This window comes from Camelina sativa, chromosome 8 (assembly GCF_000633955.1).
Source record: "Camelina sativa cultivar DH55 chromosome 8, Cs, whole genome shotgun sequence".
NCBI lineage: Eukaryota > Viridiplantae > Streptophyta > Magnoliopsida > Brassicales > Brassicaceae > Camelina > Camelina sativa.
In genome coordinates, this window is record NC_025692.1 from 18,964,721 (window position 1) to 18,984,578 (window position 19,858).

A 19,858-nucleotide genomic window follows, 5' to 3' on the forward strand; every position below is an offset into this window, starting at 1 on the left:
AATAAGTTGTTGTTTCAAAAATGATTTTACTATTCAAATCAACATCAAATGAAATAAGTTGACCGAAAAATTCGGATATATTACATTATAGTTTATATAACTCTGAATTACATAGTTTGGAATAAATTTCAATTCTAAATAATATTATCAACAATAATTTTTTGCTCACTCTGTTTCATTTTAAATGTTGGTTTAGGAGTTTTTTTTTTCAAGTAAACTGATGCTCTCATTATCTTATACAATTATTTATTACTTTTTCATTAAAAAGGTCTTATATGATTAACAATGAATTATTTAAAACCAAATCAAAATTCGAAAAGCTTTTAGCTCCATGACAAGTGGCGTTGTTTAAGATTTAAAATTATCCTAATATCTAGTAGCTCGAACAAAAATCATAGCCAAGTACGACTTTTATATACATCTCTCTCTCTCTCTCTCTCGAAGATTCCGTGTTACAGAATCATTTCCACAAATTTAGAAATCAGAACTCATAAAATTTTCACCAAACTCTCTCTCTAGCTCCTCTATCTCTATGGATCGTAGCTACCAACCCGAATCCACGACCCGACCCGGAAACACCGTGGTCCTCTCCATAGACTGTCTAAAAGGAAGCTCCAAAAGCGAAGAATGGAGCGGCGATATGCTTCAAACCGGAGACATAGTGGAAGAGATCCGGATCGGTTCAGGACCCGGTTCGGCTATTTTCAAAGCTCCGTTTAAAGGAGGCAAAGCTTGGCTTCAGAAGGTTCTACACAATTCTTTTAGGAATAAAGAAACTTCCATCGTTGTGAGAGTTCGTCGTGGCTCCGATGAGTTCTCCGATCTCTCTGCTTGTATTGTTCCTAATGACTCCGCCGGGAAGAAACAGTACATGCTTAGATCCATTGATGACCCGAATTATACCGTTGGGTTTTCGGATCGGACTGAGTCGGATTGTCTCGGTTTGCAAGGTGGGTTGAGTTTAACTCGGTTTTGTTAAAATATCTTCTCTTTGTTTTGTTTTTTTTTGTACTTTGGTTGACTTTTCGTGGCTTACGTGTTGACCTGTTTCTTTTAATTTTTTNTTTTTTTTTTTTTTTTTTTTTTTTTTTTTTTTTTTTTTTTTTTTTTTTTTTTTGTCACGAACCTGTTCCTTTTAACTCATGTCGTGTTTCTCAGTTGGTGAATCTTATTATTGCTGTTTTTATTAATACGTACGATTTTTTTTTCTTTTTGTATTAAGCTTAATTTATACGAATTTGTCGTCGATCAAGATAAAACAAAGTTTTATGTTTTAAATTTTCATAATAAAATGATGTTTTTGACATAGAAGGAGCATGTTTGTGTGTCTTGCAAAACATTAAATCTATTTCATTTATTTATTTGATGATTAGTTATATACTACGACTGCTTCGTTTTTAACTTTAACAACAAAGAATATTTATTTTAAAAATCTTTAAACCAAGAATGTTACTATTTCTTATTTTCTAATATTTAAATTCTTTTACATGATTTGTTTCATTATTTTATAAAAATTATTGAAAGTGGAATGTTATTTTATTTAAGGATTAATTATAAACTAAGACTGTTTCGTCGCTCAAACTTTAACAACAAAGAATATTTTGATTATTTATTACAAAAAAAAAAAAATTCTTTTGACCACCTAACCAAGAAGAATCTTACTATTTTCTAATTTTTTAATATTAAGAAGAATCTTTAAATGATTTGTTTTCTTTTCTGATGAAAATAATTGAAAGTAAAATATGTGGAGATGCGGGGTATCGATCTCCGTACCTCTCGCATGCTAAGCGAGCGCTCTACCATCTGAGCTACATCCCCAATTTGATAAACGATGTGATGTGCAGAATCAAGAGGATCAAGAATGGTGGAAGCATTGGTGAGAGCAAAGCTTCAAGATGGTTACGTTTCATATCCATGGGAAAGACGAATGCAAGAAGCTTTACCAATCTCTCGTTCTAGCAATTTCCTCTCCATTCTTTTTCTTCCCAAAGCTTCTGGTAATATATAGACATTGTTCTTACTTGTTAGTCACACATTCATTTTTATAAATCTCTATATGTGAATAATGTTTTGACGATTTTTTCCGAAACTATAGCTTATGGTAGATCAGGTTCTCGGTACAACGACTTGGAAGACACACTTGCTCGTGCTAATGCTTGGTTAAGTTGTTCACAAGCTAATGGTGTTCCTATTGTCTTTATGAATATTCAGACTGAATCTTTGCTCACAAAGGTTAGAGATTTTGGTATTTTTTTGTAACATTGTTTTTATGTAGAGAGATTGATATGATAATGTTGATTGCATTGTGTTTTATATGGAAAAAAAAAAGATATCAGGAGAAACAGCGTTGGCAACGGTTAATACGACGTCACTTGCGGATTTGTCGAATCTTGCAAACGCTAGTCTCTATGGTTTCGAGGATTATCATGGAGTTGATATTGGTGTGGTGAGAGCGGTTAGGCTTTGGTTTGCTCCTCTTGGTGTTGAGTTCCCACTCGAAATCAAACTCAAAGATGACGATACCAAACTTGGCTTCTCCATTAGCCGCACTGAAGAGGTAAAAAAAAAATATCTTTATGGAATTTGTTGCATCACTAGGGACTAAAATTCAAATCATGGCTTTTATTTTATTTTTTGGTAATATTCGGGACTTTTTACTACCAGTTCAGACAAAACTACCAAAGAAAATCATGTTCTTCCGCTTTATAGAGTTATGACTTTAGGATGTTTTCACACACATCAGATTTTGTTTACACCTGGAAAAGTTATCGTTTTATGAAGGTGGAATTTTACATATAATTTAGCAAAAAAATAAACTTTAGAAAACAAAAAATTAAGTTGAATACATCAATTTTTATGAAATCATAATCAACTATTCAACTACAATCATATCCTACAAACCAAAGATATATTCATTTGTACATTAAGTATTTTGTAACTTGATTTTAATTGGCAGGAGCTTTTCAAATGAAAATGAAATAGGAAAAAAAAAATTACATTTTAATATTTGAATTGAAACATTTCTTGGACAGGGTTTCATTTACGTTTCATCAGTGACGGACCACGAAGACGATAATGCACCAGCTGCAAGATCAGGTCTAAGCTCATTGTACAGAGAAGCAGCCAAGGCATCACGTCGTCTAGTGGTTTCCCGTGTGGGTAACCAGAAGGTATTGCCTTGGATGGTCTCATCCACAGGAGCAATTCGCTGCTACGACACAGTTTCGCTCAGCCAGAAACTGTCACTGCACCGTCACGCAAAAGTCCCCATAGGCCTCCACGTCTTTCTCTGGGACACCTCTGCCACGGCAGATTTCTCCTCGCCTCCCAGGAGTAGCAGTGGTGGGACTCACTTGCTGTTTAGTAGCGAAATGCTCGATACCACCGAGTTTCCGCGGCTTAGTGAGGTTATACCACCGCGACAAGTTGGTGACAGACAAGTGATGCCATTGTCCGATGATGATGTGTTTAGATTTGAACGCGAAAATGCGGGCAATGCTTCGTTTAAGTTCCAAGAAATCCCTTTTACAAACGAGTCTTTGTGATGATGAAATTTGTGTGTGCTGTCGTTAATTTATGTTATATTTGAAGTTGGAGTTATGACTTGTGGGATATATTTTGATACGTGCATGTTAATAATTGGAATAACTCAAGGAGTGAACTAAGGTTAGTTAATTATATTAGGGCCTTGAATGTGTACTAGATTTTAAGTAATTTTTGGATTCTGATTCTTTGAAAATCTATTTTTTTACCATTCAAGATTTTCAAAAAATAGATTCCCTTGCATTTAGAGAAACTAGTTTTTGGGTGGTTTCTTGCCATTTCAAAGAGAAACTAAAAACCATAATTTGTGGTTTTTGTAAAAAATAATTGTTTTCAACGAGAACATTTTTAATTTTTGAGTTTTTGAGTTTTTGATTTTTTATTTATTAATTTTAAATTCAATAGCAAAAACTAAAAATTAAGAAATCAGAAACCAAAATTCAAAATCTAAAATCTAAAAACCAAAAACCATCTAAAAACTAATTACCATTCATGGCCTAGATATTTTAGTACGTAGTTTTCACCATTGATCTTTGTTTATGTTTTAATGGAAGTTTTTTTCTTAACTGCATAACTTAATTTAACTTAAATAAATCTCATGTTTCAGAGTCAACTATAACATATGAAAAGCTCTATATTTATTTGTAACTGAACCCTATATTTAGTAGAAGAGAAAAGATATATTGCATAATCGCCCTTGTCATAACTTAAACCATCTTCACTCACATTTAAATCATTAATATATATATTCGACCATCATAACCTCCGTTGGTGGCAATACAAACAGCAAACCCTAGTTCATCTCCTCCAGGGTTCCAACTATCCGCGCATGGAAACAATCGTAAGTCATGAGCTAATCGACGCAGTCTAAGTGTCTAACCCAATANATCTAAAATCTAAAAACCAAAAACCATCTAAAAACTAATTACCATTCATGGCCTAGATATTTTAGTACGTAGTTTTCACCATTGATCTTTGTTTATGTTTTAATGGAAGTTTTTTTCTTAACTGCATAACTTAATTTAACTTAAATAAATCTCATGTTTCAGAGTCAACTATAACATATGAAAAGCTCTATATTTATTTGTAACTGAACCCTATATTTAGTAGAAGAGAAAAGATATATTGCATAATCGCCCTTGTCATAACTTAAACCATCTTCACTCACATTTAAATCATTAATATATATATTCGACCATCATAACCTCCGTTGGTGGCAATACAAACAGCAAACCCTAGTTCATCTCCTCCAGGGTTCCAACTATCCGCGCATGGAAACAATCGTAAGTCATGAGCTAATCGACGCAGTCTAAGTGTCTAACCCAATAACTAGAATCGGATGAAAGAAAGATTGAATTATGACGAGTGTTTCAGAATTATCGCTCGACAAATTCCAAATTATTTTGTCAAGTTTCTTATATGATAGACAAAGCAAACTCATGTTTAACACATTAATAAAACGTTGGTGTTTTCGACAAAACCATAATACAAATTAAAATGTTTTGGATTAGTGGAGAAGTTTGAGGTTCTTTTATCGGAAAATTGACTTAATTTAGATGGGCTCTCAATGACTATCTACGACAGTGGGCTCATGTATCAAAAGATTTGCAATTTAGAGGGTTTTTAACAAATGTCAAGCGTATATGTGTAAATCAACGTCAACGATTTGTGATAATAGTATAAAATATTGCTTTAAGATGAATCAAGGGTGTACTTACCTACGAAGGTTTTGAATGACAAGATTAATTAAGTAAAAATAAATTTATATATACTTTGAAGTATATTTTGGGTTTTACCCTTTTATTTATATTTATTAAAAAACTTATTTACAAAATTAATCCCTATAAAATTTTCAAAATAGCATTATTTCAGATTTTGTTTTCTAAATATTTTACATGCCATTCCAACTAAAAAAATTACAGCAAAATCAATATGGAAATAAAAACAATGATATATTCAATCATATCTTCTATTGTGTACTGAAGATTTTTTATCTTTGAATCCTTTGCAAACAAATAAAACAACAATTTGATTCCTATTTTATTTTTCAAAAAATGTGAGCTTTGATTCTTAATAAATTTTTAAAATATTACGAATATGTAAAATTAAAAAGTTTAAAATACTATATAATATGGTTATGTTGGAATTAATAAAGTATCATTAAATTTGTGTTAACACGGATTAAATTCTTATTTTATTATTTGTCAACACTATTAATATTAGAATTTTTGATATATAAAATTAAGTTGATTTAAATATGATTGGGTAAAATAATTAAATTATTTAAGAAAAATGTGACTTAATCATAGCGTATAAATAACTTATTATGTATTAGATCCCTTATTTTTTTTGTCATAATAATTAAAAATCAAAATAAAATTTCAAACACTAAACAAAACAAACTAAATATAACAAACAAATGGTCATAAAGTATATTACAGATTAAAAATTAATATAAACATGTAACCGTACAAACGGTCAAAAAATTTAGTTATTTCTCTATTTGTAAAATATCCAATATTTAACAAACAAAAACAATATAGAATATAAATAATAATAAAAATTATATGTACTCGGTATATCGTATATTAAAATCTAGTTAAAGGTAAAAAACAATAAAGTATGACAAGGGATATTTAACTCTTGTAATTGGAATATGGAAGTGACAACAAATTATTTATCTTTCTTAAAAGCACGCCGATAGTTTTATTATTTTTGTATAAAAGGTTCACATGATGGGGTATTGCAAATACATATTGTCAATTTGCCATGATAAGTTTCTTTAATAATAAAAAAAAGCTATAATATTGATTACTTGTAAGTTGTAACCAATCCAGTTTCACCAGAAATGAACATGCAATATCAGCACCACCACCTAATATTAATAAATACACTATAATTACGTTATATTTTCCTTTTCTTGGTATGACTACCATTCACACGCACAAAATTATAATGGGTTTACATATTACTATAAAATATATAGAAAATGTTGTATTTCTTTGACATACTTTTGATAAAAATGAAAACAAATACAAACGTCAAAAGAGGAAAAAACAAAAATATGAGTAGATTTAACCAAAAAAAAAAAGTCCTTCACAAAGTTAGGGAAAAATGAAAAGTAACTAAAAAAAAAAGTTACTTAATAATGTAAACTTCTTGTTGGGTTCGGTCAAAGTTTTTAATCAAGTGGTGTATATACTATATATAATAAATATTTGATAAATAACTATTGTTGTTTTAAAATATATAGCTTTTCAATTATAAATATTTTATGTTTTGCAGTGAGCTGTATAATGAAACCAAGTTAGGTCAGAAATGCCGACCACAATTATAAATGTGAAATTTTCCAAATAAAAAAGCCATGTGAAATCGATATTTTACTCTATCTCTATTAAAAGAGAATAAAATAAAATAAAGTCGTGGAGGAAATGCACATCGAGCACATCACTATAATATTTAATTTTACAGAAAGATTAAGTTTAAACGTTTGAAAAATATAAAGAAAACATTAGACGATTAATAAATGGTTCGTTCTTATCTAAAACTCCAGGTTATTTAATTAATCTTCTTCTCTCTTTTTTCTTTTAATTTTTTTTGGCGAATTAGATGTGCATTTCTATTGGTCAATGACTAGATGCTTCGTGGTCCCAAAATAAAATTATATTTAAATGATTTTACGATTCATGATTGCTTCCATTTCCTGTAATTTAATTATTTATAATTTCATCAAATCTTTAATAGAATAAAAGAAAACAAAATGCACTTTGCATTATGTTTACTTTTAAAATAAAAATTTCCATAATAGATATAGAAAGTGAAGAATAGCTAAAACAGGATTTAAATAGCTCTACCTTGTTTGTAATTTAGAAATTTGTAAAAATTTGCTATATTTTCAGAATAAAAAATTTATGTCTGCTAATATTTAAGTGACTGTAACAACAACGTTCGACAATCTGAATCTTTTAATTCAAATTTTTCCACTGTCGTTGTTTATCTCCTTAAAAGATTTTATTCTGTATTACAAATCAAAAAGACAAAAACTCAAACTATACAATTTTACTTCAATAAAAGAATGGTATTAATTATTAGAATTCTTTTATTATTTTAAAATGGGCATAAATTAGTTGGGTAGCTATAATTGTGACGAAGACTTTGGGAAATGTAAAAGGAAAGAAATGAATGTAAAGCAAACACATAACAATATTCAATATTTTAAAAAGGTTTGCAAGTATAAAAAAGTAAAAGTTAAAAATGACCTTCGGATTCCCAGAAATACACGAAACAATATAAAATAGGAGTAACTAAATAGTAATCACTAACCATCAGAAACTAAACATAACAAAATATTTTAATTTAGGTTAATGTAAACATCCATTTTTTTTTAAAGAATTTAAATATTTCATTAAAAAATGAAAAATAGTAAGGGTTTACAATCGACGTTTATAGATCTAAGCTAATAGTCTCATGGCAAAAATAATAAAAACATAGAAGCATAAAAAAGTAGCCAAAGTTTTTGATCTATCTACTCAACCATAGCGAAAGAACTACGAGAGTAAAATGAAGCGATGACGATTTTGTTTTTCTTCCTGAATGTGTTGCAAAAAGAGAAGGGCAACTGCAAATTGTGACCGCCGAGTTGCAGAAGACACTTAGCTCTAGAAGACTTTCAAAAGGGGCCCAAGACCGAGATGTCAACGGTCAAGAATTCCAAATCATGGCTCACATTCTCTCCCCTCAAAATGTGAGCGATTCTTCAATCAAGTCCATGAGTTTTCCCTGACCGAAGCCTCACAAGCCAACTTATGCTAACAGTGTGTGCTCCCTCTACCAAGTTCATTCCTCGAAGTCGGCTAGCGCAGAGCAAGAATAAAAACAATTCACCACCACACCAAAAGCCATTAGCCTTACTAGTTCCTCTATAGCAAAATCTTAACGCAAGCATGAGGCAGCACGCAGAGCATAACAAACTTCTACCTTGAGACAACAGCAAAAGCAAACCACAACAAAACCAGGCCTTGAACGAAACCAAAAGTCTTGGTATGCATATAACGTTCTCAAATGGTGAAGAAAGCTAGTTACCACCGATAACTAAATCATCATCAAATCAAACACTACAGCAGCCACACGAGAGAACAAAAGAGCATCCGTAAAGACAAAAGAACTTGACCTGCCACGAGGAAACACTCTCCTAATAATCCTACCACTGTCCACGAGCAGAAGATGCCAACAAAGAAGTGCTTCTCCCAAAAGTCAAGGCTTGTTAAAACAGAAGACTCGAAAATGAAACAAACAGTAGCCATGCCCTGAAACCTGAGTGAAGGAGAGACGAAAGAGAGGCCGAGGCTTCAATGACTCCGAAAGTCGAAGAACACCACCAGCTAGGCTGGTACGAACTCGACAGAGCCACTGAAAACCACTCGAGTCATTAGTCCAAACACCCGAATTGACACGTACGGAGTAGACAGAAGCAACTAGCTACTGGTAATTAGTCGTCCTCGAAGCGAATATTCCCGTCAGAGAGCAGTCCACAACCTCCGGTAGACACGAGTCGAAGCGCAGCGGTTAGTCCAAGAGAAGACTTGGAAAATGCGAGTCCTAGGAAGGCGGAGAAGCGAAAGCACAGCCCCGCCGCCGGAAACGCCAGGAAGAAGGAGATCTGCAAATAGATCTACAAAAAAAAATTTGTTCCGCCGCTTAAGATGCGAGGCGCTAGGGAAGGAAAACGAGTCTCCGCCTTGGTCTATCATCGTCTACAAGCAATAGAGACAGAGAGCAAGAACTTCCGACCACCGAAAACGGCCGACACGCACGATGGGCCTTCAACACTCGCCGCGAGAAACAAGGCCAAAACAAGACCTCCAATTACTTCAAGTGCACAAATAGAATCGGACAAGAGTCCACTTATTTTGACATAATTTTTTTGCTGTCATGCATAAAATTATTACCGAAAACTATATTAGAATGATCATGTGGTGTCAATGTAAGTAAAAGTGAACATGTATTTGGAGAATCATGTTCGTCCTAGATAAAGTTGACCTATATACTAACATTTCTTGACTCGTTAGATGATTGAAAACTTCATACATTTAAGTTTAACCCTATCATCATCGATCACGTTTGTCATGTTAATATTGATCAAGTGAAAGAATTGGGCTCCAAAAATTTTCCATGGAATAATGAAACAATTGGATAAGTGGGGGAGAAGATTAGAAGTTGGAACTTTTAATTACTAACTTTATACTATATTTTTGTGGAAAACTATGACAAAAATATATATATATATATATATATATTTATGCGATTTGATACGTTTTTTGCTGGCCCCATGTTATTGTCATTCTTGCCTTTGGCCTTTTTAATTGTTAGATGTTAGATAAATTTAAGTTATTTCTATTATAATTTATTTATTCATCATTTTAGCAGCCTAGTTTTACTTGTCCTTTACTCCAAAGCCCGATTATTAATTAAGGAAAAGTATTTTTTGGATTGGAAAACTTTGAGTATTTAAAAATAAAATAAAACCCATGGCAAGAAAAATTGTATATTATTATTTTAAGAGAAACCAATATACACGCAGGCCATTGTCATTCACAAATTGTTTTTTTTAATAAATGAATTTTGTATAGCCACTTAAATTTTTGTCTACTATACTATTTTCTTATTTAATTATCATTTTTATTTATTAATTCTTTCCCATCGGATTCCAGCTAAAAAAACACGAATATCTATATATTCCTAAAAAAAAAGAAGTTAATAAATAATTTCATTGTGAGTTTAGTATATTACAGTAACACGCTATTACACATTTCCCTTTCACATTATTTTATTTATTAAATATTAAAGTAAAAATGGACAGACATGGAAAAACAAAAAGTTACGATGGAAATTAGCTGAAATCATTAAACAAATCATACAATAGAAAATCAAATCCATTATAAAATACCATTATTTAATGTCAAGATTCTAAAATCAAAAAATGGATTATCATACTATTTTATTTATTCAATCTAAAATGACATAGCATAAATAAATCTAATTTCCCTCACTTTCTTCTCCAACATTTTCCTATTTTCCTTCCTAATATTCCAACCTCTGTTCTTAGCAATATATTTCTTATATTTTCAGTTTAATTATCTTGTTCTAGATCTTAATTATATTTCTTTATCCTTAATCATCTTTGTTTATCTTTAATCAAAAAACCCAAAATCTTTGATGTTTTCTTGAAAAAAAGTTGGAAGAAAATAAAGAGAAAATAACCAAAAACAAGAAAAAAGAAGCTAATGGCTTTAGATATGGAGTCTACCGGAGAAGCTGTAAGAACAACCGTCGGTAACGGCAGCGGTGTTACGGTGGTTAGATCCGACGCACCGTCAGATTTTCACGTAGCTTCAAAATCAGAAAGTTCAAACCAATCTCCCCCCTCCGTCACTCCTCCTCCTCCTCCACCACAACCGTCGTCTCATCACACAGCTCCTCCTCCGCCGCAAATATCTACGGAAACGACGACGATGACGACGGCGATGGAAGGTATCTCCGGTGGACCAATTAAGAAGAAGCGTGGACGGCCAAGAAAGTACGGACCTGACGGGACTGTTGTAGCGTTATCTCCTAAGCCTATTTCATCAGCTCCGGCGCCGTCGCATCTTCCGCCGCCGGGTTCACACGTCATCGACTTCTCCGCCTCTGAGAAACGTAGTAAAGTGAAACCAACCAACTCTTTTAACAGACCAAAGTATCATCATCACCAAGTTGAGAATTTAGGTAACTATGTCTTCTTTGCTCTGTTTTTTTTTTTAGAGAGTTTTTTTCTTTTCTTTTTCTTGTCGGAATCTTGTTTCGTAGACCAATCTGACTCTATTGAGTATTGACAAAAAAAAAAAAGAATTGGGGTTTTTTGGGATTTCATTTTCATGCATACTTTTATTATAAGTGGGGTCTCTAACTTATAGATTAGATCTCTTCTATGTTTCGTATCTATGTTTAATTTGTCTATAGTTATGGATGTGTCCTAAAGTTACAAGTATCTACATATATATGTCATGTTGTTCGTTGTCGCTTCTTAAATGCAACAGTAAGGTTAAATTAGTGACAATTTTATTACGTTAATTCATGTTTGTTTAGGTGAATGGGTACCTTGCTCCGTCGGTGGTAATTTTACACCTCATATAATCACAGTCAACACTGGCGAGGTAAGTTCATCCAAACTATTTTTCTTAGATCCGGCCCTTTGTTGTTCTATATATCTTAGTTATATGAGTTTCGATGATGTGTTTTGGAATAATTAGGATGTAACTATGAAGATAATCTCATTTTCGCAACAAGGACCTCGTGCCATATGCGTTTTATCAGCAAACGGTGTAATTTCAAGTGTTACACTTCGTCAGCCTGATTCCTCTGGTGGCACATTGACATACGAAGTATGTGATTTTTATCTCATCAACAAAATTTGTTGTTGTTGTTGATTTAATATATATTTTAATGATTTCTTGTGTTATCTTTCAGGGTCGGTTTGAGATATTATCGTTGTCCGGCTCATTCATGCCTAATGACTCAGGCGGAACTCGGAGTAGAACCGGAGGAATGAGCGTATCGTTAGCAAGTCCCGATGGCCGTGTAGTAGGCGGTGGCGTAGCCGGTTTATTAGTAGCCGCGAGTCCGGTTCAGGTACTTTTAGGATATTTGCTTGTCCAAAAAGACGTAAGTTTCTATAACCGAAAAATAAATTTAAGTCTGTGTGTTTGAATACAATAGGTGGTTGTCGGAAGTTTTTTAGCTGGCACGGACCAGCAAGATCAGAAACCGAAGAAGAACAAACACGATTTCATGTTGTCGAGTCCTACCGCTGCGGTTCCTATCTCTAGTGCAGCTGATCACCGGACAATCCATTCAGTGTCTTCTCTTCCTACCAATAATAATACATGGCAGACTTCTTTAGCACCTGATCCAAGAAACAAGTCTTCGGATATTAACGTCAATTTAACTTGAATGATTTCAATCTTCCTCTGTATTTTCGGTTCATCAAGTTCGTTTCGGTTGGTTTTTCCACATTAGGGGTTTAATATAATGGTAGTGTTTTAGGGTTTAGGGTCTTATATTGGTCCCATTGTTTTCATGTAGGATTTCCATCATTTAAATCGGATTGAATCATCTTGTTTGTTTAATTATATTTTTGTTAAAACCGGTCATGGTTTCTGGTTTTGCAAGTTATTGTATCAAAATAGGAAACACGTGTATCGGTTCAAAGTTGCCCGGCTGTTCGATTTGGTAATATCTTTCTCTCTAAAGCAGAGGTAGATAAAACCAAGATTGCTTTAATCTGAATGTTAAACAATATGAATTTCTTCAATATAGTTAATCTTTTTTCATGTAAAGGTCGATCAGAGCGTGTTACTTGACAGAATGTCCAACTCGATGCCATGTTGGATCATATACATAACCTCACCCCTGAATCGAAAGTCCGAAACGTGTCACCAAACTCTAAACTGTTGGATATGGGCTCTGCCCCCAACGTTCAAGAATGTCTTAGGTCGTAAATTCGGTCCACCAAACAGTAGGGGTAAAATAGTAATTTGCAGAAGAGAGAAAGAATTTCAGATCAACGACTCACTATACATATCAGAGGTCACTATCAGGCACAAAATCCGAAAAAGAGCAATCAAAGAGAGAAAGACAAATAACTACTTCGTATTATGTGCGCTTAGCACTTAGTCGTTTCTTTCGTCTTGTACTCAAGTAAGTAAACTTTTACTTACTTCATCTCAACTTTAATAAAAAAGACTAGCTCCTATCTTAACCCAAATTCCCGTATTATTAATATTGTTGCGACTTAGCATCAACATAAACTAGCCCGATATAACCTTTTTTGAGTTTTATATTGTCCGAGTATAAAACCCAAAATGTCACACGATTTAATTTAAGCTTTAAAAAAAACACTTTTTGTGTTTCATAGCTTCCTTTGGTAAACCAAAACATCACCTAGTTTTGCGTAACCTTACTGAAAATCATCTCAGTCCAAGAAACACTAATCTTGCCGGAATAATTGGTTCGAAGAAGGTTGTTGCTTAGTTTCATGTCTCTGTAATTAGAATTCAAACCCCACCAGACAAGAATGGTCTGAACATAGAGACAGCCACATAATCCATAAAGATATAGTAGTAACCTCATGAGCATGAACTGAGTTACTATAAATAAAGTTCGCCAATTCAACATGTTTCTTTGAACTGTTTAGGGTGGCTCAAGAACCAGATCAGACATCAAGGCCCCAATAGATATACTCACTATCTCTAATCCAATCAAAGCATTCAAAGCCAGAACAGATTCTCTTGACTTAATCTACGACGTCTATAGTACAACACATCAAGCTTCGCTAGTTTCAAGAGACACAAGAAACCTTATAGCCTAGTAGAACCTTGCAATGTAAGGATCAAGAATTTCCCACAATGAAGATACATTAAAAAAAAAAAAAAATACATTTTAAATTCATAAATTAAATCATGTGTAATCGTCGTTACTATTTGTGTAACGAACCGAAGAGGTATACAAAAGGAAAAAAAAAAGAACAACAAAATTCATTAAAAAAACAAAAAATGAAGAGCTACATAATGATTTGTCATGGCAAATTAAACAAAATCGGTGAAGTCCGGTGATTTCTCCAACCTTAGATGTCTCCCAATGCCGAGTGTATCAACCTAAAAACAAGTAACAATTATGATTTTGTTTTCGTAAACATATCGATTAATAGTGATTGAAGATAAAGAAATGTACCAAAAGGATGTGATAAAAATGGATAGAGCGATATGAGCAATCTTGTAAACTCGTTTCTTTTGCTCCCATTTATTCGTATTGTATATCTCTGTCACGTCTGCCAAATGTTCCCTTTTCACGTACCTTTTAACCGGAAATAAACAAAGAGAAAACATCATCAAATTAAACCGGATTACGTGAACCGAGTACCAGGTTAGTTTCGAATACGACATGATTGAGTAAAAAAATTTACTTACAGTTTAATGTTGTAGAAAAGGTGAGGAAGAGACAAAACCGCCATAGACCAATGTCCGGTTAAGACATAGTATAAGCACAAAAGTGCTTGCAAACCAAATTCCGGTAGAATTAACCGGTTTATTCTGGCGGATGAATCGTAAGGGTTTTTACGATCGAACTCTAGATCCGCCAAACATGTCAGCTGCATCAATACCATTGCAACTTATATTTAGATGAAATAATTAATGACAACTTTTAGTTTTTTCTTTTTTTGATGAACTGATCCAACCTTGTATAAAAATTACCATAAACTAAATATTTTACTTAGTATAAACTACGAATTAATAAATCAAACCTGATAAATAACGATGATGAGAAGGGTTACGAGGAATAAAAAGGAGATAATCCAATCGAGTAGATCACCCATCCTTCGTCGTCTTCCGCCGTGTTGCAACGTTGAATCTCCGTCGTCTCCGCCTTGTCTTTCTAACGTCGAGATACGGACGGTGTTTGTTGTAATTTGGTCAAAGCTTTAGGAATTATACAGATATAATCTGATATTTTACAGGGATTATATACGGAATTAAATTTATAAAAATTATATATAATCCCACTGGATCTGGTTGGATGAAGCTACTTATTTATATTCCTAGGCAAATTGAGAAATATCGCATATTTGGAAGTTTGACATTTGGGATTTGGCTTTGGGTTGACAACAATATATTTTTTTGTTTCTTTTACATACAATCAAATCCTTTTTGTATGCAACTTGCAAGTAACCAAATCTTATTTGATCGTGCCTATTAATTACGTTCTTGATATATATACGTATTGATATTTTTCATCTATAAGCTACTTCTTCAGTTCTTATATTCATAATATAAATTTGAAATAACCATGATATTTTTGGTTTTCTTTTCCACATTTGATTTTATATTAGAATGGATATATTTCTGACTTTATTTAGCTTGAATTTATTTGAGTGGTAGCCTACATGAACTGAGTCAACCGACCATGGCTTCTTTAAATATTTATAAAAGTATGAAATAAGAATATCCTTTATTAAAAAGCATATCCGTTTCCTTTATGTGACTTTTGTAACGTTCTTCATTAAAATAAATTAATGCAATAAGTTGACAAAAAAAACGAATACAATATGTGTATACTTGACCAAAACTCTTTAAAGAAAACTAAAAAGACTAAACTGAATATGCTCGATTGCAATCAGCCAATTAAGTCAAAGTGGACATTAAACCGGAACAAAATTGAAATGGACCAAACGAAATCAATTAGAACCGAAAAGCATTGGGTTTTTTTTTTTTTTACATCAGCAGGTTCTTCTCCAAAATGGCAAAATCTGAAGTAAATTAAACCAAACCAAAAGGATTATTACAACTTAGTCAGTTGTGTTTCTCATATACCAAACCTAAACCAAAAACCAGAGCCAGAACCAAAACTGGGTGTAAACCAAAAATGCTCACTAGTATCAGGGTACAAAAGACTCATAGCAGTAGCAGAGAATATAAAAAATGAAACCATTCTGTTACAATTCGTATTTCATATAAAAATGAAGAAACCCGAATCATAGTAGAGTACATTGACAAATAGATATACCTAACGCTTAGGTATACAGATCTCTGTTGTACAATAAATAAATTTATACAAAGAAGTGAACCAATTGTATGAAGTTGGAGCTAGCACAAGAAAATATTATGTGCTGCTCCATTAAAACATATCTATGAAACAAATACTACGGTTTTGTAGTTCATTGAGAACATACCAAGATGTTCCATATCTTCCTTTGTCCTCCTCACGATTCTCCCAATCTTCTGTGCGATGAAAGATTCGATTAAATTCGATGATGACGAAAGACTCCTTCTCACCGTAATCCGACTCTTTCTCATGTAGAAACTTCTACTACCTATTTCACCAGTTACTTCGGTTTTCTCCAAACCTACAGGGTTAGTAACAATCCAAAACTTTGTGTTAATGTTAGTTCTGTTCTACAACTTGATCTCAATAGTTCAAATACTTTGAAGCTATATTGTTTGGTTCTTAGATATGGAGTCTTACATTGGATACTGAAATGAGACTGATGCAGTTCAAAGGTAAGATCTCTATCGAGCTTCGGTGTTCGAACTTCTTTACCGTACTTCTCCACGACCATCTTGATCACCTCCTCGGCATTGCAACTCAGTTTAACCAAAGTCCTTACCGGACCAGGACTTCCTTCTACTGATACACTGATCATAACTTTAGCTGGTTCTCTCTTGTAAACCTGGATTTTGGAATAAGACAAACACAACCAGTACAATTCACAATCAAACTCAAACTGCTATGCATTAGAGTTACAAGACAATTGGTCAAATTTTGATTGTCTCAAAATGTCTCAAATGGGTTAATTTATAACATTTATAAATGTTTGGGTACAATCTTAGAAACTTTGAGACATGAAGGACTAAATTATCAATACTTCTAAGACCATCTCATTGGTACATATAGTATGCTAATAGTTATTCCGAGCATTTATAATAATCAAATTTATGGCCATTTAACAAAAACATTATTGTCATTATTGCTGAGTAAATATTGTAAATTTTATAACATAATGCATAGTATTTTTTGAATATTGATATATGTGATAAATTGTTTTTGTGAGTTCCACTAAAATCTCAACCTTGTTGAACTATGAGGTATGGAAGAGAGATTTTCTTGTCGGTACTCATTGTTACAAAATGTAAGCTAGATTACCTCTAACATTAAGATTTTATTTAGTTGTTTTGGAGTTTCTAATTGTATAATTTATGTATTTTATTGGTTTGTTTAAGGTTAAGTATAAGTTGCAAGACAATGTCATTGCACTAGAAAATTGAAATAGCAGATTACTGTGCCATTTAAGTTCAAGTTGTACAATTCAAATAAATGATTATATATAAGGTATTGAATTGATGATCAATACCATCATATCAAATACCAGATTTAACAACATGGGTGTTTGCTAATGGTATTCTAAGGAGTTTATAACGTAAATAAATGTTATAAGTTTTTCAAGACTATTAGATAAAGAATTTGCTCAAATACTAATGACTATCGTTTGTATAACAAATTGAACAGTTGCATTGTAATGTCATTTCAGTTTGAAGTCTTCCTAGAGTCCTACATGGACTTGCCAAGGCAACATCAGATGAAATGTTTATTCCCAACATCTTGTAAACCAATACATTCGTGCGCCTTAAGCTGGTAGAAATAACATAGATCCATTTTCGCCAACCTCATCTTCTTTTCGAGGTTCTTCAAATAAAAATAGTAGACCTCACGTGGTAATGAAACGATAACTCCCATTGCCCTGGTTGTTGTAGAGAATAAAACCGACAGTATCTGAGCATAGTCTTCATCCGAAAGTCTAGAAAGGGTTACAGACTTTATTTGAGTAATAAACTCTCCAGAATACCACTTTCCAACCATGTGAAATCGACGATCTGACATCATGATACGGTGAGCATCACTGGAAAACATAACCTTGTGACTTCCTGGAGTCCTACATGGACTTGCCAAGACAATGGTTGCCACCATGGCCACTAATTGGTGAGTTCAAACCCTTAAATACCTTGCCAACACCTTGTGATGATCGAACAATAATTCAAACCCTTAAATACCTTGCCCTATTTCACTAAGAGGTGAGTTCTTTGTATTTTAAAACTTTTGCATATACAGTAAAACCTATATAAATTAATAAGGTCGGGACAATGAAATTTTATTAATTTATAGAGGTTTTAATTTATCGATAAATTAATAATTATTAATTTATCGATAAATTAATAATTTATTAATTTATGAAGAAATTTTCTGTTTTTCATAATTTCCAAAATTTTCTATTACAAAATAAGATAATTTTGTTATTATTTTTGTTATCATTCAAAGTTTTAAATAATTTTCTTAATTTATAATCTCGACTATTGTAATAAGATGAATGTCAAATTTTTACTAGATTATCTAGGTTTTTTTTTTTGACAACTAGATTATCTAGGTGAAAATGATTAATGTTAGAAGTTTAGAGTTTAGAAGAAATTGCTACTACTATCCTTCATGGTAATGATGAAGTCGAAGAAGATATTGTCGTACCTTCAGAATCAGTTACTAAAAAACAATTATCGCATATAGGACTCTCCACAATTTTTGGATGCGATTTGAGAAAAAAACAATGAAAAAGATTAGAGATAAGCTCCAACAAAAATTCAAATTCAAGGATAGACAAATAACAATGGAGTCATATTTCAATAGATTTTCTTATATATATATATATATATGTATATATATATATATTAGTTTATTTTATTATTAATTTATGATATTGATGAGACCATATTTTTACATAGGATTTCCAAAAAAATTATTATCTGTTATGAATAATTATTTTATTGTATGAATATCCATTATCAGCCCATTAATATAAATCCTAAACCTTAATATTGTATTATGTATATGTTATATCCTATGCAACAGATGAATAATACAAGAAAACAATTTTGTAAACCTATTGTTATAACACATTATTAGCACGAAATCCTAAAACAAAATTGCTATCAAAATCTCGGCTCCGATGTCATCTAACTTTTTCGGCATCTCTCCCACCTCCGATCAAACAGTCAAAGATAAGTAACTCATGATTTTTTATCATTCGGTTCATGTCATATTATTTGTCGGACTTGTTTAAATTCATCTCAGAAATAACTTTTGCCGCATGCTTCATAATTACCGTCTAACGCTTAATTTATGTGTAAAGAATTATAATTATTCATGCTTGAATTATTGGATACGTGTATTTAGTTATAGCTTGACAAGGAGATCTGTTTGTTAGGGCTTAATATTTTATTGATTATGGTATTACCAATTCGTACACACATCTGATATGGTTATTGCTTTATAATTTTTTATTGTTTTCTTTGGTCCATCGTTGCTTTCGAGTCGGTTTAGTTAATCGATGATCTAAATTTTGATAGTAATAATCATCTGATTATTCACTTATGTATTACGTTGATCTGATTAATATATTATTTATCACACTCAAACTGTTTTATGGAATCCATAACATATACTTTCGTTATACGTGTAACCTCCAACTTGCCGCATGATACAAGTTTTATTATTTGTTCAATTCTTTATAGATTCATGCTTTATTGTGTTCATGAAATAATGTTTTAATTAGTCGATTTGTTGGATTAATTATCATGAAGCAGAGAACTATTCGTAGGAAAATACAATGAATGTTAAGAGAAATCTGGAGATGGTGTTAGTCGGTTTAATGATTGGTGAATCCCGTAGCCGACCCCTA

At 32.3% G+C, this 19,858-nt stretch overlaps 3 protein-coding genes and 1 non-coding gene across 4 annotated transcripts; 2 read left to right on the forward strand and 2 right to left on the reverse strand.

Annotated features, from left to right (window-relative positions):
• On the forward strand, nucleotides 382-3,714 carry LOC104707504. The gene is made up of 5 exons (XM_010423874.2): nucleotides 382-950; nucleotides 1,845-1,997; nucleotides 2,096-2,232; nucleotides 2,330-2,557; nucleotides 3,033-3,714. The coding sequence occupies exons 1-5, from the start codon at nucleotides 533-535 to the stop codon at nucleotides 3,543-3,545; spliced, it is 1,449 nt and encodes a 482-aa protein (XP_010422176.1). The 5' UTR covers nucleotides 382-532; the 3' UTR covers nucleotides 3,546-3,714.
• TRNAA-AGC lies at nucleotides 1,746-1,818 on the reverse strand. The gene has a single exon. It is a non-coding gene; the product is annotated as a tRNA-Ala (tRNA).
• LOC104707505 (AT-hook motif nuclear-localized protein 1) lies at nucleotides 10,335-12,792 on the forward strand. Its single transcript, XM_010423875.2, has 5 exons — nucleotides 10,335-11,307; nucleotides 11,668-11,735; nucleotides 11,832-11,963; nucleotides 12,049-12,210; nucleotides 12,298-12,792. The coding sequence occupies exons 1-5, from the start codon at nucleotides 10,827-10,829 to the stop codon at nucleotides 12,529-12,531; spliced, it is 1,077 nt and encodes a 358-aa protein (XP_010422177.1). The 5' UTR covers nucleotides 10,335-10,826; the 3' UTR covers nucleotides 12,532-12,792.
• On the reverse strand, nucleotides 14,031-15,213 carry LOC104707506 (protein cornichon homolog 5-like). Its single transcript, XM_010423876.2, has 4 exons — nucleotides 14,882-15,213; nucleotides 14,547-14,728; nucleotides 14,311-14,433; nucleotides 14,031-14,234 (listed from the first exon to the last, which is right to left on the reverse strand). Exons 1-4 carry the CDS (start codon nucleotides 14,951-14,953, stop codon nucleotides 14,204-14,206), a joined length of 408 nt encoding a protein of 135 aa, XP_010422178.1. The 5' UTR covers nucleotides 14,954-15,213; the 3' UTR covers nucleotides 14,031-14,203.